This window comes from Peromyscus leucopus, chromosome 17 (genome assembly GCF_004664715.2).
Source record: "Peromyscus leucopus breed LL Stock chromosome 17, UCI_PerLeu_2.1, whole genome shotgun sequence".
Lineage (NCBI taxonomy): Eukaryota > Metazoa > Chordata > Mammalia > Rodentia > Cricetidae > Peromyscus > Peromyscus leucopus.
The window spans coordinates 18809007-18821093 of record NC_051077.1 but is presented as its reverse complement, the minus strand read 5'-3'; the positions used below and the strand labels follow the sequence as shown (position 1 = coordinate 18821093).

The 12087-nt window shown below is 37.4% G+C and overlaps 1 protein-coding gene across 14 annotated transcripts in view; it reads left to right on the top strand.

Annotated features, from left to right (window-relative positions):
- Nrg1 (neuregulin 1) overlaps nt 1–12087 on the top strand; it is a 1050531-nt gene that overhangs the window by 1022837 nt on the left and 15607 nt on the right. For 7 of the 14 annotated variants that reach the window (XM_037211547.1, XM_037211541.1, XM_037211540.1 and 4 more), the window contains one exon: nt 10956–11058. In XM_037211547.1, the coding sequence (XP_037067442.1) occupies nt 10956–11058 (103 nt within the window). Of the gene's footprint in view, nt 1–4308; nt 4395–6349; nt 6374–10955; nt 11059–12087 lie in introns of all 14 variants that reach the window. The other 7 variants (XM_037211545.1, XM_037211539.1, XM_037211536.1 and 4 more) reach the window with 2 other exon arrangements.

Here is a 12087-nt window from a genome sequence, read left to right as displayed (position 1 = left end):
GTGTGTGAGGCTCCAGATGTTTCTGAAATTAATGCATAATGTGACGCAGATTGATAGTGAACATCAAGGAGTGAAATAATAATAAAGACATTTCAAACTCGCACTTGTATTGATAAAATAAAATCATTCCACTGAGCAGTCCATCTTCTGTATCCAACGTCCACATCCTGCAAAGGCCATTGTTAGGTTGTAACCGACATACACTTGAAATAATGGTAAGTTAATTTTGCTCAGAGTGTGTTATTCATAACAAAGAAACATCACAAAAAGAGTTCAGATGTTTTGCTTCATTAACCAAAGTTCACATGCAGGCATAAAGACAAACAAAACACTACTAGGTACAAAAAAATAAAAACAAGTATTTCCCAGCCAAGAAAATATCCAGGCTTATATGTATGTTTCTTGGGAAATAAGTAATTCAGAATGAGATTAGATAATCACCTTTATCCCAGTTTTTCTTCATATGAATATTTATGTTGTCTTAAAGGGTAATCTTAGAAAGTAGCTATTATTAATTTGAAAACTATTATTTCCAAATATAATAACTCAAATCTAGAATAAATATGTAAATGTTTAATGCAGAGCTGGCCGGTTTAGTGGATGGGTGTGAGGTCATGATGTTTTAAACATCATTTCTAAACTACTTACTCCACATTGTAGATAATCGCCTGGATAACTAAACTAGATGTCTGTCCATCTCCTGTGAACTGAGATGGTATCTCTTGAGCTCTAAAACCTTCAGAACATCATATTTGCTTATATCCTCTTAACCATTTAGGACATGTATTGGTACGGTTTTCCTATGAAGGTTCAGATAGCAAGTATTTTAAGGTTTGAGGTGACAGTGTCACAACTTACAACCCCCCCAACCCTTGTAGCTTTAAGACAGTCATAGACAATGAATAAACCAATGAGCCAGCCTGTGTGCCATTAAATCTTTATCTACAAATGTCAGCACCAGGCTGCTTTTATCATCCCTATCAATTAGTAATCATCAAATGTATTTTACATAGTTCACTACAGTTTAAATTCTTAAAACATTAAAAATAATCATACAAGCTGGACATTTAGGTGTACAAAGAGTCAGAGATTTGCCCTTGGTTCTGAGTCATAAGAAGAATAAAGTTCTGTTAATAGTCACAGGTGTCAGTGTTTAGAAAGCAGAGGCAGTTCAATCTCTGTGAATTAGAGGCCAGCCAGAGCTACACAGTGGGACCTTGTTTCAAAAAAAAAAAAAAATTAAGTCATAGATGTTGTCAGAATAATAGCCATATATTTAGTGAGATAATATTTATGTACTTGCGTAGACTGTGTTATCAAAGATTGTGCCATAAGCTATAATTTTCTCTTGTAGAAACTTGCAAGTTGGCATTGTTAAATTTTGAAATATATTCATTGTATTAACAATATTTAAATAATAGCATTTATAAGACATGAATTTTCTCTCCATAGCTATAGTTTTTTTTAAGTAGATAGGATAGAAAGGAAAAATAGAAGGGAAAATAGAATTATATTTAAGGCAGTCGAGACACTTTTTGAATTGTTTGTACAAACAAACAAACAACATGAATTTTCTCTCCAAAACAAACAACATGAATTTTCTCTCCATAGCTATAGGTTTTTTTTTTTTTTAAGTTGATAGGATAGAAAGTAAAAATAGAAGGGAAAATAGAATTTTATGTAATGCAGTGCAGGCACTTTTTGAATTGTTTTGTATTCAAATGGCATAGATTTAGCAAGCCCACATGATCCTATAGACATAAATCTATTTTTTAGAATTTAATGAAAAGAGATAAGCTGTTCATATGCAAGGTGTCAGACAGCTAGAGAGAGATGTGTTGTACATTGAGGAGAAGGTTGGCTCACTAGATAAAGCATTAAAAATTCTAATATTTCTCAGAACAATAACTCTGCCATTGGTAACCAACAAATACATTCTCATTCACTTTTTAACCATTTGCTCTTTTACTTGACATTATTTAAAAATTGCCACTCTGTCTGAAGTCTAGAATGAGCCTCCTTAAATAAAATTTTTAGTAAGCATTCAGTGACACTTTTGGAAAGCATGCAGGAAATTGGCATTCATGTTTAACTTGATTTAACAAGGATTGATAGGAAGCTCAGTGACAAGGCCTGTATGTAATGGCTGCGTTATTGATCCCACATGTCTGGAGGAGCAAGCGTTTCCAATGAGATACCATTTTTCCAGAATCATCTTGCCCAGAGTTCATTTTCAGTTTGTAACTCTGAGAGAAGATAGGAAGACAGGGGAATAAGTTTTGTTACTTCATGTTCAGTAACCAAGAAAATCTAGAGGATATTCCCATCACTTGAAAATGTAATTGTTTGTTTATAGACACACTGTCTTGGAGAACACAACACAGTCTTTAAAGAGAAAATAGTCTCCTGCCTCAAACAAAGATTACCAAATCATATTCTCAGTTGAAGAATAACATTCCAAAGAGAATATACAATTCTTCAAAGTGTTTAACATGTAACTTATATTATTAAGATTAAATGCAGACATTTTGATCATCATATCCTATTGACTGATCTATAAATGCTGATTTAAATTATGAAAGAAAGGAGTACAGTTTATGGCAGCCATTTGTTTTGAAATATAACATAGGATTTCCTAAGAAAATATCACCCACTTTAGTCAGCCTTAAATCTGACCTATTTTACTACAATTCCTAGTTAATAAGATTGTGATACTGTGATCACTATCATGTGGTGGCATGTATGTAGGGAACCCATACTCAATGTGTAGACTTTGTGGAGAAAAGAGAAAATTCATTCACAGCTCTAGTACCTAGAGGCAGCATAGGACAAGTATGTCCTGGAGAAGGTGGTGAACCACAGGAACTAAATATAAAACAGCTCACATTATAGATTATTTTGAAGTGAACAGTTAGAACTTGAGGCACATTCTCAAAATGAGTATACTTCTCAGGCTTAAAAGGACTTTTGAGTCATAGGCTATTATCACATACATTATGTCATTGATTTCTAAGTGTTTTCAAGAACCTGGTAAGATAATGTACTTATCAAACATGTATAACATGTATCTCGCTAACAGGAGAATAAAGAGCACTCCACTTATGAGAGAATCGTCATAAATTTCAAATGAGTGTGAAATTTGCTTTGTGTGTGTGTGTGTGTGTGTGTGTGTGTGTGTGTGTGTGTGCTCTTCACATGAAAACTGGGGAATAAGGCAAAAGTCTATTACATTTCAAAGGGCTCAGTAACAAGGCAGACTGTGAAAAAAAAGCATCTACAGTTGTAAAGGTAAGTCTGAAATTAAAGTCAAGACACTAAATTCATCCCATTTAGAACTGGCAATAGTAGAACTCCATAGAAAAAGTCCATATATACAGAAAATCAAGACTGCGTGTCTTTGAGATTATTTACATAAACAATTCCAAAGATGTTAAAAGTAACATCTGGAATGCCATGAAATTTGAACAGAAACCATAATTGCAATGGCTATATAATTTTGATGAAAGAAAGTTATTTTATTGTTCTTCTCTCCAGTGCAGTTGAAAATTTAAATTAACCTCCAGGTTAATCAGTTTTCGTCAAGTAATTATAAAATCCTAACACAAAGGATTAGTGAGTCAATATTTAATAGTTTCTGGAGACTCTTAGATTTAAATTAATTTTTTATATTGCCATGGTCCTGGCAGGAAATCACATGTAGAAAAGGAAACTCAATTGTTTACAGTAACCTTTGTGTTTGTGAATTATTAATTGAATTTGAAGAATGTAGTGGCTAGCCAGAAGTTCAATAGAACCATGTGCTACATAAGGAGCTAACACCAGCATTAGATTAAATAAAACAGATAGAAAGAATTTTTTTACATAATGGAAAGTTTGCATCGTCTGCTTTTGTTGGATGTAAAGTGAAAGAGATGGAGCCACCAATAGTAAAAATAAATGAGAGCATCTTCGTTCTGTGTCTAGAGTGACTGATGCATGCATCCTCCGCTTGTTTCCTTGTTAGGGCTCACAGCCAAAAGAGATTCCCATTTTAAGTACCAATTTCCCATTGAATTATTTAAAATTGGAGCTGCCTGATATGAATGACTTCCCTTGAAATGAAATTATAGTTAGGCTCACAGGCTTACCTATAAAACTGTAAATGCAGTAATATGTATGCATGGGCATGCTACTAATTTTATTGAAGCCTTAACCAAGCTTTCTATGCAACTAATACAAATCATTAGAAATGTTCACATAGGCATGGAATAATTCTTTGGAAAGGATTTTTTTATAGATATGTCTTGATTTTAACCCTTAAAATCTTAGTGACTTATAGGAGGAAAAGGCAAGAAACAGAGAAGCTTCTAGAAAGAAAATTGGATCATAGTCCTGTGAAAGAAACAAGGAAGGAAGTTTATTATCAATTTCCTTAGAAACTAATTTTTTTCACATTCATTGATGCCCCAAAGTTTATATGAAACAGAAAATGAGAAAAAATGTCAGTCTGACAAATTGCACACAGGCAAGAGAAATTCATTTGTATTTGAATAGATTATTTTATTATGAATATCTTGTACAACTGAATTAACCCTAAGGCTTCTGGTTCTTAATTCATGAAACATCAGATTACTTGGGGGGGGGGTACAATGGACCCAATACAGAAGTCATTACAGATCATGCCTCCCACTTTCAAGATGTATTTTTACTTGGGAAGCATTATTCCTTGAAGTGGCTACAAAAATCTTCATTTATTTTCCTTTTTTTTTTTTTTTTTTTTTTTGATACAACCTAGGACCATTCAGTGTTTTCTTACATAAAATCCCTCAAAGTAACCATGAATGCACTGAGCTGTTTGTCCCATGATACATTTCTAGATGTGTCTGTTTCCCAGAATTCTGGGCCCTCTGCTGTGAGGGACCATAGTTCATTCCATAGAGTTACCAGTGAGCCTGCATATCATGAATTTGTTCAGTAAGAGACAAACCTGACCAAAGTTGCTAAACAGGTGAGTGGGAGAGACAGGATCTGAACCAGGATCAACCTTCCACTCATCTCATGTCTTCAAGGGCTACTTTTTCCATGCCCTGACAGATGTTTTGTAAAAGCCACATCCCTCTAGCCCATACTGCAAGCTGGGAAATATAGTGGCGGATTGTGTGTGTGTGTGTCCCCCCACACACACCGTATCTTTTTAATCCCATTCTCCCACTCACCTTTCATCCTCATCACATTGTACTCACCAAGAGAGAAGGCCTGCACCCTTGATGAAACTTGACTGTCAACCTTGGTTGCAGGAAGGCAAAGTATCCTTCCTGGAGATTTTTTTTTCTCTTTGCCTCTTCCCCCTCCCCTTGCTGCCCCATTTTCACCTGGGCTTGCCTTGTACAGAGCTGCAGAAACGCTGGGCATCGGCTCACCCTGCTTAGTTCCCTTTCCTGGAGGATGCTGAAGTTCTTTTGGCACCTGTGCCCACTGGAGCTTAGCACTGTGGAGAGCTGATCTAATGACCTCTAACTAATAGTTTGAAAAAGCGGTAAAGATCCCAAAAACTGTATCTTCATATAACACCCCCCTAAAAAAATCCCTTTTTCTTTTCACCTTTAAAAAGGTGAAGTTTCGAGTTGCCCAATATGACACAGAAATGATATGAAATACTGGAAGCAGTCACTAGTAACCCAACTTCCCTTTCTCATATTTCTGGGTAGAAGCTTGTGTTGCTTTCTCTGAATGAAATGGACAATGTATGTAGTGAAGGAATTGGAAAGTTAAGTGATGGAGGTACAACTTTAAAAAATAATACTAAAGTGTAACTACCCACCAGCAAGGAAAAGTAAATCTAATGTGATAAAAATTTCAAACCAAATCACTGTCTTTTTGGCTTCTACTCCTGTCTCTACCACTGGAAGCATTTAGTGAGAAAAAAGAAAGAAAGAAAGAAAGAAAGAAAGAAAGAAGGAAAGAAAGAAGGAAGGAAGGAAAGAAGAAAGAAAGAAAGAAAGAAAGAAAGAAGTTTCCTTAGAACTTCATTTAAAAACCAATCAACTTATTGCAAATGCCTTTTCTGGTTATAAAAGTATGTCTATTCTCAAATGATGAGTCAAGCATGATTCAGCTCCTAACCTCCCTCGGTAGAAGCTTCTGAAGGTTACTAAAGAGCCTGTGCTTTCTCAGCACCTCGCTGGTGGGCTCGGGCAATCCCGAGCATGCTTCTGTAACACTCACCGCCTGTCCTGTTCAGTGTGCACGCACAGAGAGCTGTCATAGTCATGTGTAATTTGTTTGGGAGTGCGGTGTATTGCTCTTTTCTGAAACTTTTTTCCTTTCTTTTTTCTTTTTTTTTTTTTTTGTCAACTTTCTGCATTGGCAGAGCATCTTGGGATTGAATTTATGGGTATGGACCAATCATCATTCCTTTTAGCCTGCAGAATTGTAGAGCCTCTGAGCTGAACTCTTCTTGCCCTTCCTCCTCTTGCTTTTCAGTTCCTAACTAATTTCCTTTTTCTTTAGAAGGGATCATACAGCTATAACATTGGTTTCTCTGCTTTCGATCTATGATTAGTTTATGGAAATGTGAATGGAATGCAGCAGTTTTTAAATTTCCAAGCCTACCTTCACTTAGAGATTAAAGCTTCCCTCCTGCTGCAACTTATCACAGACCCCACTTAGTGTGACCCATTGATTGGACCATGCTGTTACTTAAAAAGCTGGGATCAGTTGGAGTGGTGCATAGGCTACAGGAGAAATCAAACCAAGAGCCAGAAGAAAAAAAAATGTTTTAAGTATATCCACATAAAAGATAGCATGATGAGAGTTTTACATACAACATAAAATTCATCTATTTAATATTGTGCCATAGAAGTGTCTTACATTGCCATAGTCTTATATCCACTGAACCACTCAGATTTCTTGGATATTCTCAAGTATGACTTTAGTCAACTTCATTTGCTTATAAGCAAGTAAATAGAAAACAGATGATTTTATTTTAGGTGGATGTCCCAGGGCTGATGGAATTAAATAGAAAACACTAAGATTAAGATTATCCAGACGAGTCATCATATCAAAAACTTAACACTGTAAATATCAAAACAAACAAAGCTCCTGAAGAGGGATGAAATGCAGGCATATTCCACAAGACCTTTCATCGTAAAAGCAAAACAATATATATATAGTAAAGGGGCCAGTTTTGGAAGGAGCCAGAGACTGCTACCTTTGCTGGTCTGGAGGCTCTTGGTGAAAGTTCTGAAGGACTGGAACTGGGTCTTAGGTCAACAGCACCATGTTGCGATTAGCAAATTGTCTGCTCTCTTTGCAGCTGCTCATGGGGCAGCAAGGGCTTCCCAGGGCTGTTGTTCCTTTTTGGCTGGAAACATCATCTACTCAGAAACATAATTGATGACAGCCCTGTCAGGTACAGAGAGAAAAGCTTAATTCTCATCCCTCCAAGAAAATTAAAATTTAAGAAGAAAACATTCATCTTATTAGGTTTAAAAAAAAAAAAAAGCCCAAACTTCTATGAATTGGTTCTTTTGGCATTAAAAAGAAAAACAAAAACCTCTGAAGTTTGGGAAACACAAAGAGGTCTACACATCACTCTTGAGGATTCTTCTCTCCTCAAAGGAAGGATCCCTCTGCCAGAAATTTCACTGCTACGAGAAGCCAAAGGCCAAACCCTCAGAACTACCTTTTTGACAAGTAGGATTTTCCCATGCAGAGCTTTCTGGTCTGACCATAGAGTTTACTATTTCTGTTTCTGAACAGTGGAGTCAAATAATTATGCTATGTGACTGCCCCCTTAGCTGTTCTCATGGTTCATAAGGGCAGTGTGCTGTTATCCACGCATCTCAGAGGCTTCGTAGAGTGTAAGACCAGTCGTTATATCCTGAAATAATGCCTGACCTTATGGGTCATTTAAAAACAAGAGAGCAAGAATGACTCTGTCTTTTTTCCTGGACACATCAGAATGAAAATGCGCTTGATGTAACTCACCACAGTCCATACAGCCAAACCAGAGACTTGGAGCATTTCCACTCATGGACACAGGCCAGATCTTTGGGCTGATTTTTAGTGCTAGCTCTGATTTGCTCTTGCCCTGTGGATACTGTCATGAAAAAAAAATAGTAATTAAAAAAAAATAAATGAGAAGAGCAATAGGCTAAAGGAATGTGCTGTTTGTCAAAGACTTTTTTCCTTCGACATTCATATTGTGGAGATAACCCAATGTAGCAAAAATCATGAAAAAAAAAAATCAAGAAGTTTAGGTGAGAAATTTGTAGTCAGTACTGATGTGAACACAGGATTTAATCCTATTTGTGTTCTCTGTCTTTAGTTGGCTCCTTTTTAGCCCCGTAGGTCTTAAGAAGCACTCAAGTCTCTGAAATAATTGTTTTACTGGCAAGTGTAAGAATAGGCCAATGACTAGACGCTAGCAGTTCACAGATCCAACTCAGCTTGTTCTTCCCTGGTCAACAACTGAAAGAGAACTTGCTACAGGAATCTTTGAGAGTTTGGGGACACCCCAGGATGCCCCCAATGCTCATTTCAGTCCTTCTGTATGCCCCCATTTTTTTTTTTTTGAAGTTTGCAGTAACCATTTCTTAACTGTTTCAAGGAGTAGAGTGTGAGGGAGTTGTGAAAAACTGCAATCAAAGGCTTTTTTTTTTTAACTACCTTCTTCCCATCAGCCATTTGTGAAACCAATCCCAGGATCTCCCATATACTAGGCAAATGTCCTACCTCTGAGCTGCACCCATGCCAAGCCTCACTAATTAAAAGAAGGAGGAGGAGGAGGAGGAGGAAGAGGAAGAGTGAATACAGCGGGACCTGCCATTCCTCGATGACAATGTTAATGCTCCATTTCTTAACCAACTTGTGCTATGTGCAGGAACCCTGTGAAGGAAGAACAGTGGAATGAGATCATTCTTCTTAGCCATACACACTAAAAACCATTTAGGATGCCAGGGAGGGAAGCTACAGGGTCATTGGCTCACAGATAACACCTCATAAAAATCAATCCCCTGCCTTTGTCTGAGAGTAACAATACAAGTGATTAACACACAAGCCCTCCCATTCATGTCACTGTTAGACCTCTGCAGTACACGCACCAACACATAAACTCCACGACACCAACCGTATGTCTCCTGCATACTGTGGCACCGCAATGCACCAACTGCTTCGCTTTCTAATGATGGCTTCCATGTCATGGCGAGCCTAGGTTAGGAGTTATGCTGTATGGGACACCCCTTCCCACTTTGCACCACCTTTTCCTCCCCTCACCCCAGCATCTCCTCCGTCTGGTTTTCATTTCTTTCTTTATTTTTTTCTCCCTTATTATCAGGCATGCTGTGCCAGGGATCCAGATGGCTCCCTAACTTTTAACCTTGTTTTTCCTTTATACTGGACTTTCTCGCTCTCTGTCATCCTTTCAGTCTGTCTGTCCTCTTGGTTTGTTTTTCCTCTCCACCTCCAACCCTTTCTGTTTGTTTTTGTATAATCTCTCCAGTGTTGTAGTCCTTTACCTACTGACTTCTGTTCTCCTCTTAATAATCAGTGCTCTATTAATTTGATTTGACAATGTTCTTGACCTGTTAACTGGGACTTGATTACCATGGACTTGGCTTGTAGGAAATGTTTTCATTCATGATAAGATCCACTAATGTGATAGAAATTAAAATTCACTTACTCATTTTTAAGAAAACTTCCTGTGGCCTGCCCTCTCTCAACAAAGAAAAGGTATAGCTTCTAAGGCTAAAAACATATGATGGCAGTAATCTTTGTGCATTCCTTCTTGATACCCAGATAAGGCCATTCTGTTTGTGCAGTGTTCTCTAGTTCTTGCCCAGCTTATTAATTTTAATGGCAGACAAACCATTTATAACATGTGCTGGGTTAACATGTCAAGATCTTCCAATAAATGGAATTAGAATATTGGAAGCTTGGCTGCTCAGCAAGCAGCATCCCCAGTAAGTCTACAAATTTTGTTAACAACCTGACTCACCTTTGTATAAAACCAAGCCATCCTCCAAAGACACTAATTCTCAACTAGAAAAGTTTCTACAAATTACAGACTCCCTGAATCTGGAGTAGAGTGGTACCTTCAGTTCAGATCTCTTTAGAACACCACACTTACTTAGAATGGTCAAGTTGTTTGATGTGGAAATGTGCAATCTAGTCCAAAGTATACATTACTTGTATTAATGATGGGCTTCTTAATTCAAATTCATTCTCTAACTTCATTGGTTCTCTAACTTAAGAGAGTCATAACCATTTCCTTCAAAGAGCAAACCTTTCCTGTGGCCCAAGAGTGCTCTACCCATCAAGTTGGGTTTTCTCTGGCCCAACTTCCTATTCCCCCATGGTGTACTTGGGGCTGTTGCCTTAACTTACTAACTACAAGCCAAGTTCATGTTTGCAAATACATTTGAGTTCAGTTTTATTCAACATAGAAATGTCTCTTTGTAAAGACCACTGGATATGAACTGATGACATAAAATATAAGGGAAGTGGAAAGAGGATTGGTATGGATGAGGGTGAAGAGAGGAAGGAAGAATGGGGGTGTTCCCTGATGCCCACCTTAGCTCTTTTTATCAATATTGATTCCTGTTGTCTTTGCAAGAGATGCTTTGTAAAATATTTAATAAAAAAGAATAACATTGATGTAGTTTTAATAAATTCTTTTGTAATGAATGTCGATTTTCTAGCTTGAAATATATATATATCATTATAGCTTAAAATTAGACAAATTATAAAATAAAACATTTTTACTTTCAATAGCCCTGGCTAGCTTGTTACTTATTCTCAAAGTACAGTATAGAATATGTTGTCCCTTAGACATATGTAAATAAGTGTAAAGAATTGTCAAGTGTTCATTATCTTGTGGACATGGATAATGTCATAACGCATGCCAAATGTTCAGTTGTTGTAAGTCCTGGTGATAATAAATGACCTTGGTGACATCTGCTCTCACCCCTTTCCAGAAGCGGAGGAACTCTACCAGAAGAGAGTGTTGACAATTACTGGCATCTGTATCGCCCTGCTGGTGGTCGGCATCATGTGTGTGGTGGCCTACTGCAAAACCAAGTAAACCTTCCCCTCGACTCTGCCTATTCCCCTTGGTGTAGAAGATGGTTAGTCAGGCAGGGCTCTTCAGTCCCAGGCCCTAGACCCAAGGCTTGGAGAGAAAAGAAGCCTAGGGACTTACATCCTCATGTTTCCCACTGAGGAATACATTGTGTGAACCTTTGCCTATTTGTGTGAAACTAAACGAATTTTTCAGTGACCAGGGCTTTGTGAATGGATAAAGGATTGGAGGGACAGAATTGTACAAGATCAGAGTTCCACACGAGGCACAGCCTACTAAGAACATAAATACCAAGGGTTAAGGATAAGTCCAATGGGCCCAGAAACTTAAGAAATAAAGGAAGCATTTTATAGTATTCAAGATACAGGTGTTTGGGGAGAGTTGTTGTTGGTTTTTTTTTGGGGGGGGGGAGTTGAGAGTAAAAATGAGTATGTTTTGTATTATGTTTCCAACATAAATGCTCTCCAAATGTGCAGTGTATATAGAAATTTTTGTGGAAAGATAAGCAAACCAAATTTGCTTGGAAAAAAAAAGTTAAAGAGAAAATCATAAAGACAATGTAGTCACTATACTTGGCCTTCTACAGGTGTCCATATTAGTATACACATTGGCCGACTCACGAGTTCCCTTCACATTTCTCTCCACTTAGGATTTCTTGAAGTCCAAATGTAATGCTCAATTAATAGAGTTTTGTTTGTTTTTTGGCCTGATGACATAATATTTTCTGGTCAAAACTAGCCATAGGAGTGTCTTGTTCTGAATGTTGCACTAGAGAGCAGAAGTCACATGCATTTTTGCCACACAAACTTGCTGGGAGGACTGGGTGATGAAGATGAGCTCTCCTGGAACTGGCACCATGAATCTTTCTATAGTCAAACTGGAATATTACCACCTCTTCTGCAAAATGCATTGCGAATGCAGAGTCTTGTTACAATTGTGCCAAAATATTCCCAGAATCCCACTTACATGGGGGTGATAAGCACACATAGTAACTGTGTAATATGTACAAATAGAAAGCTAAGTTGTCT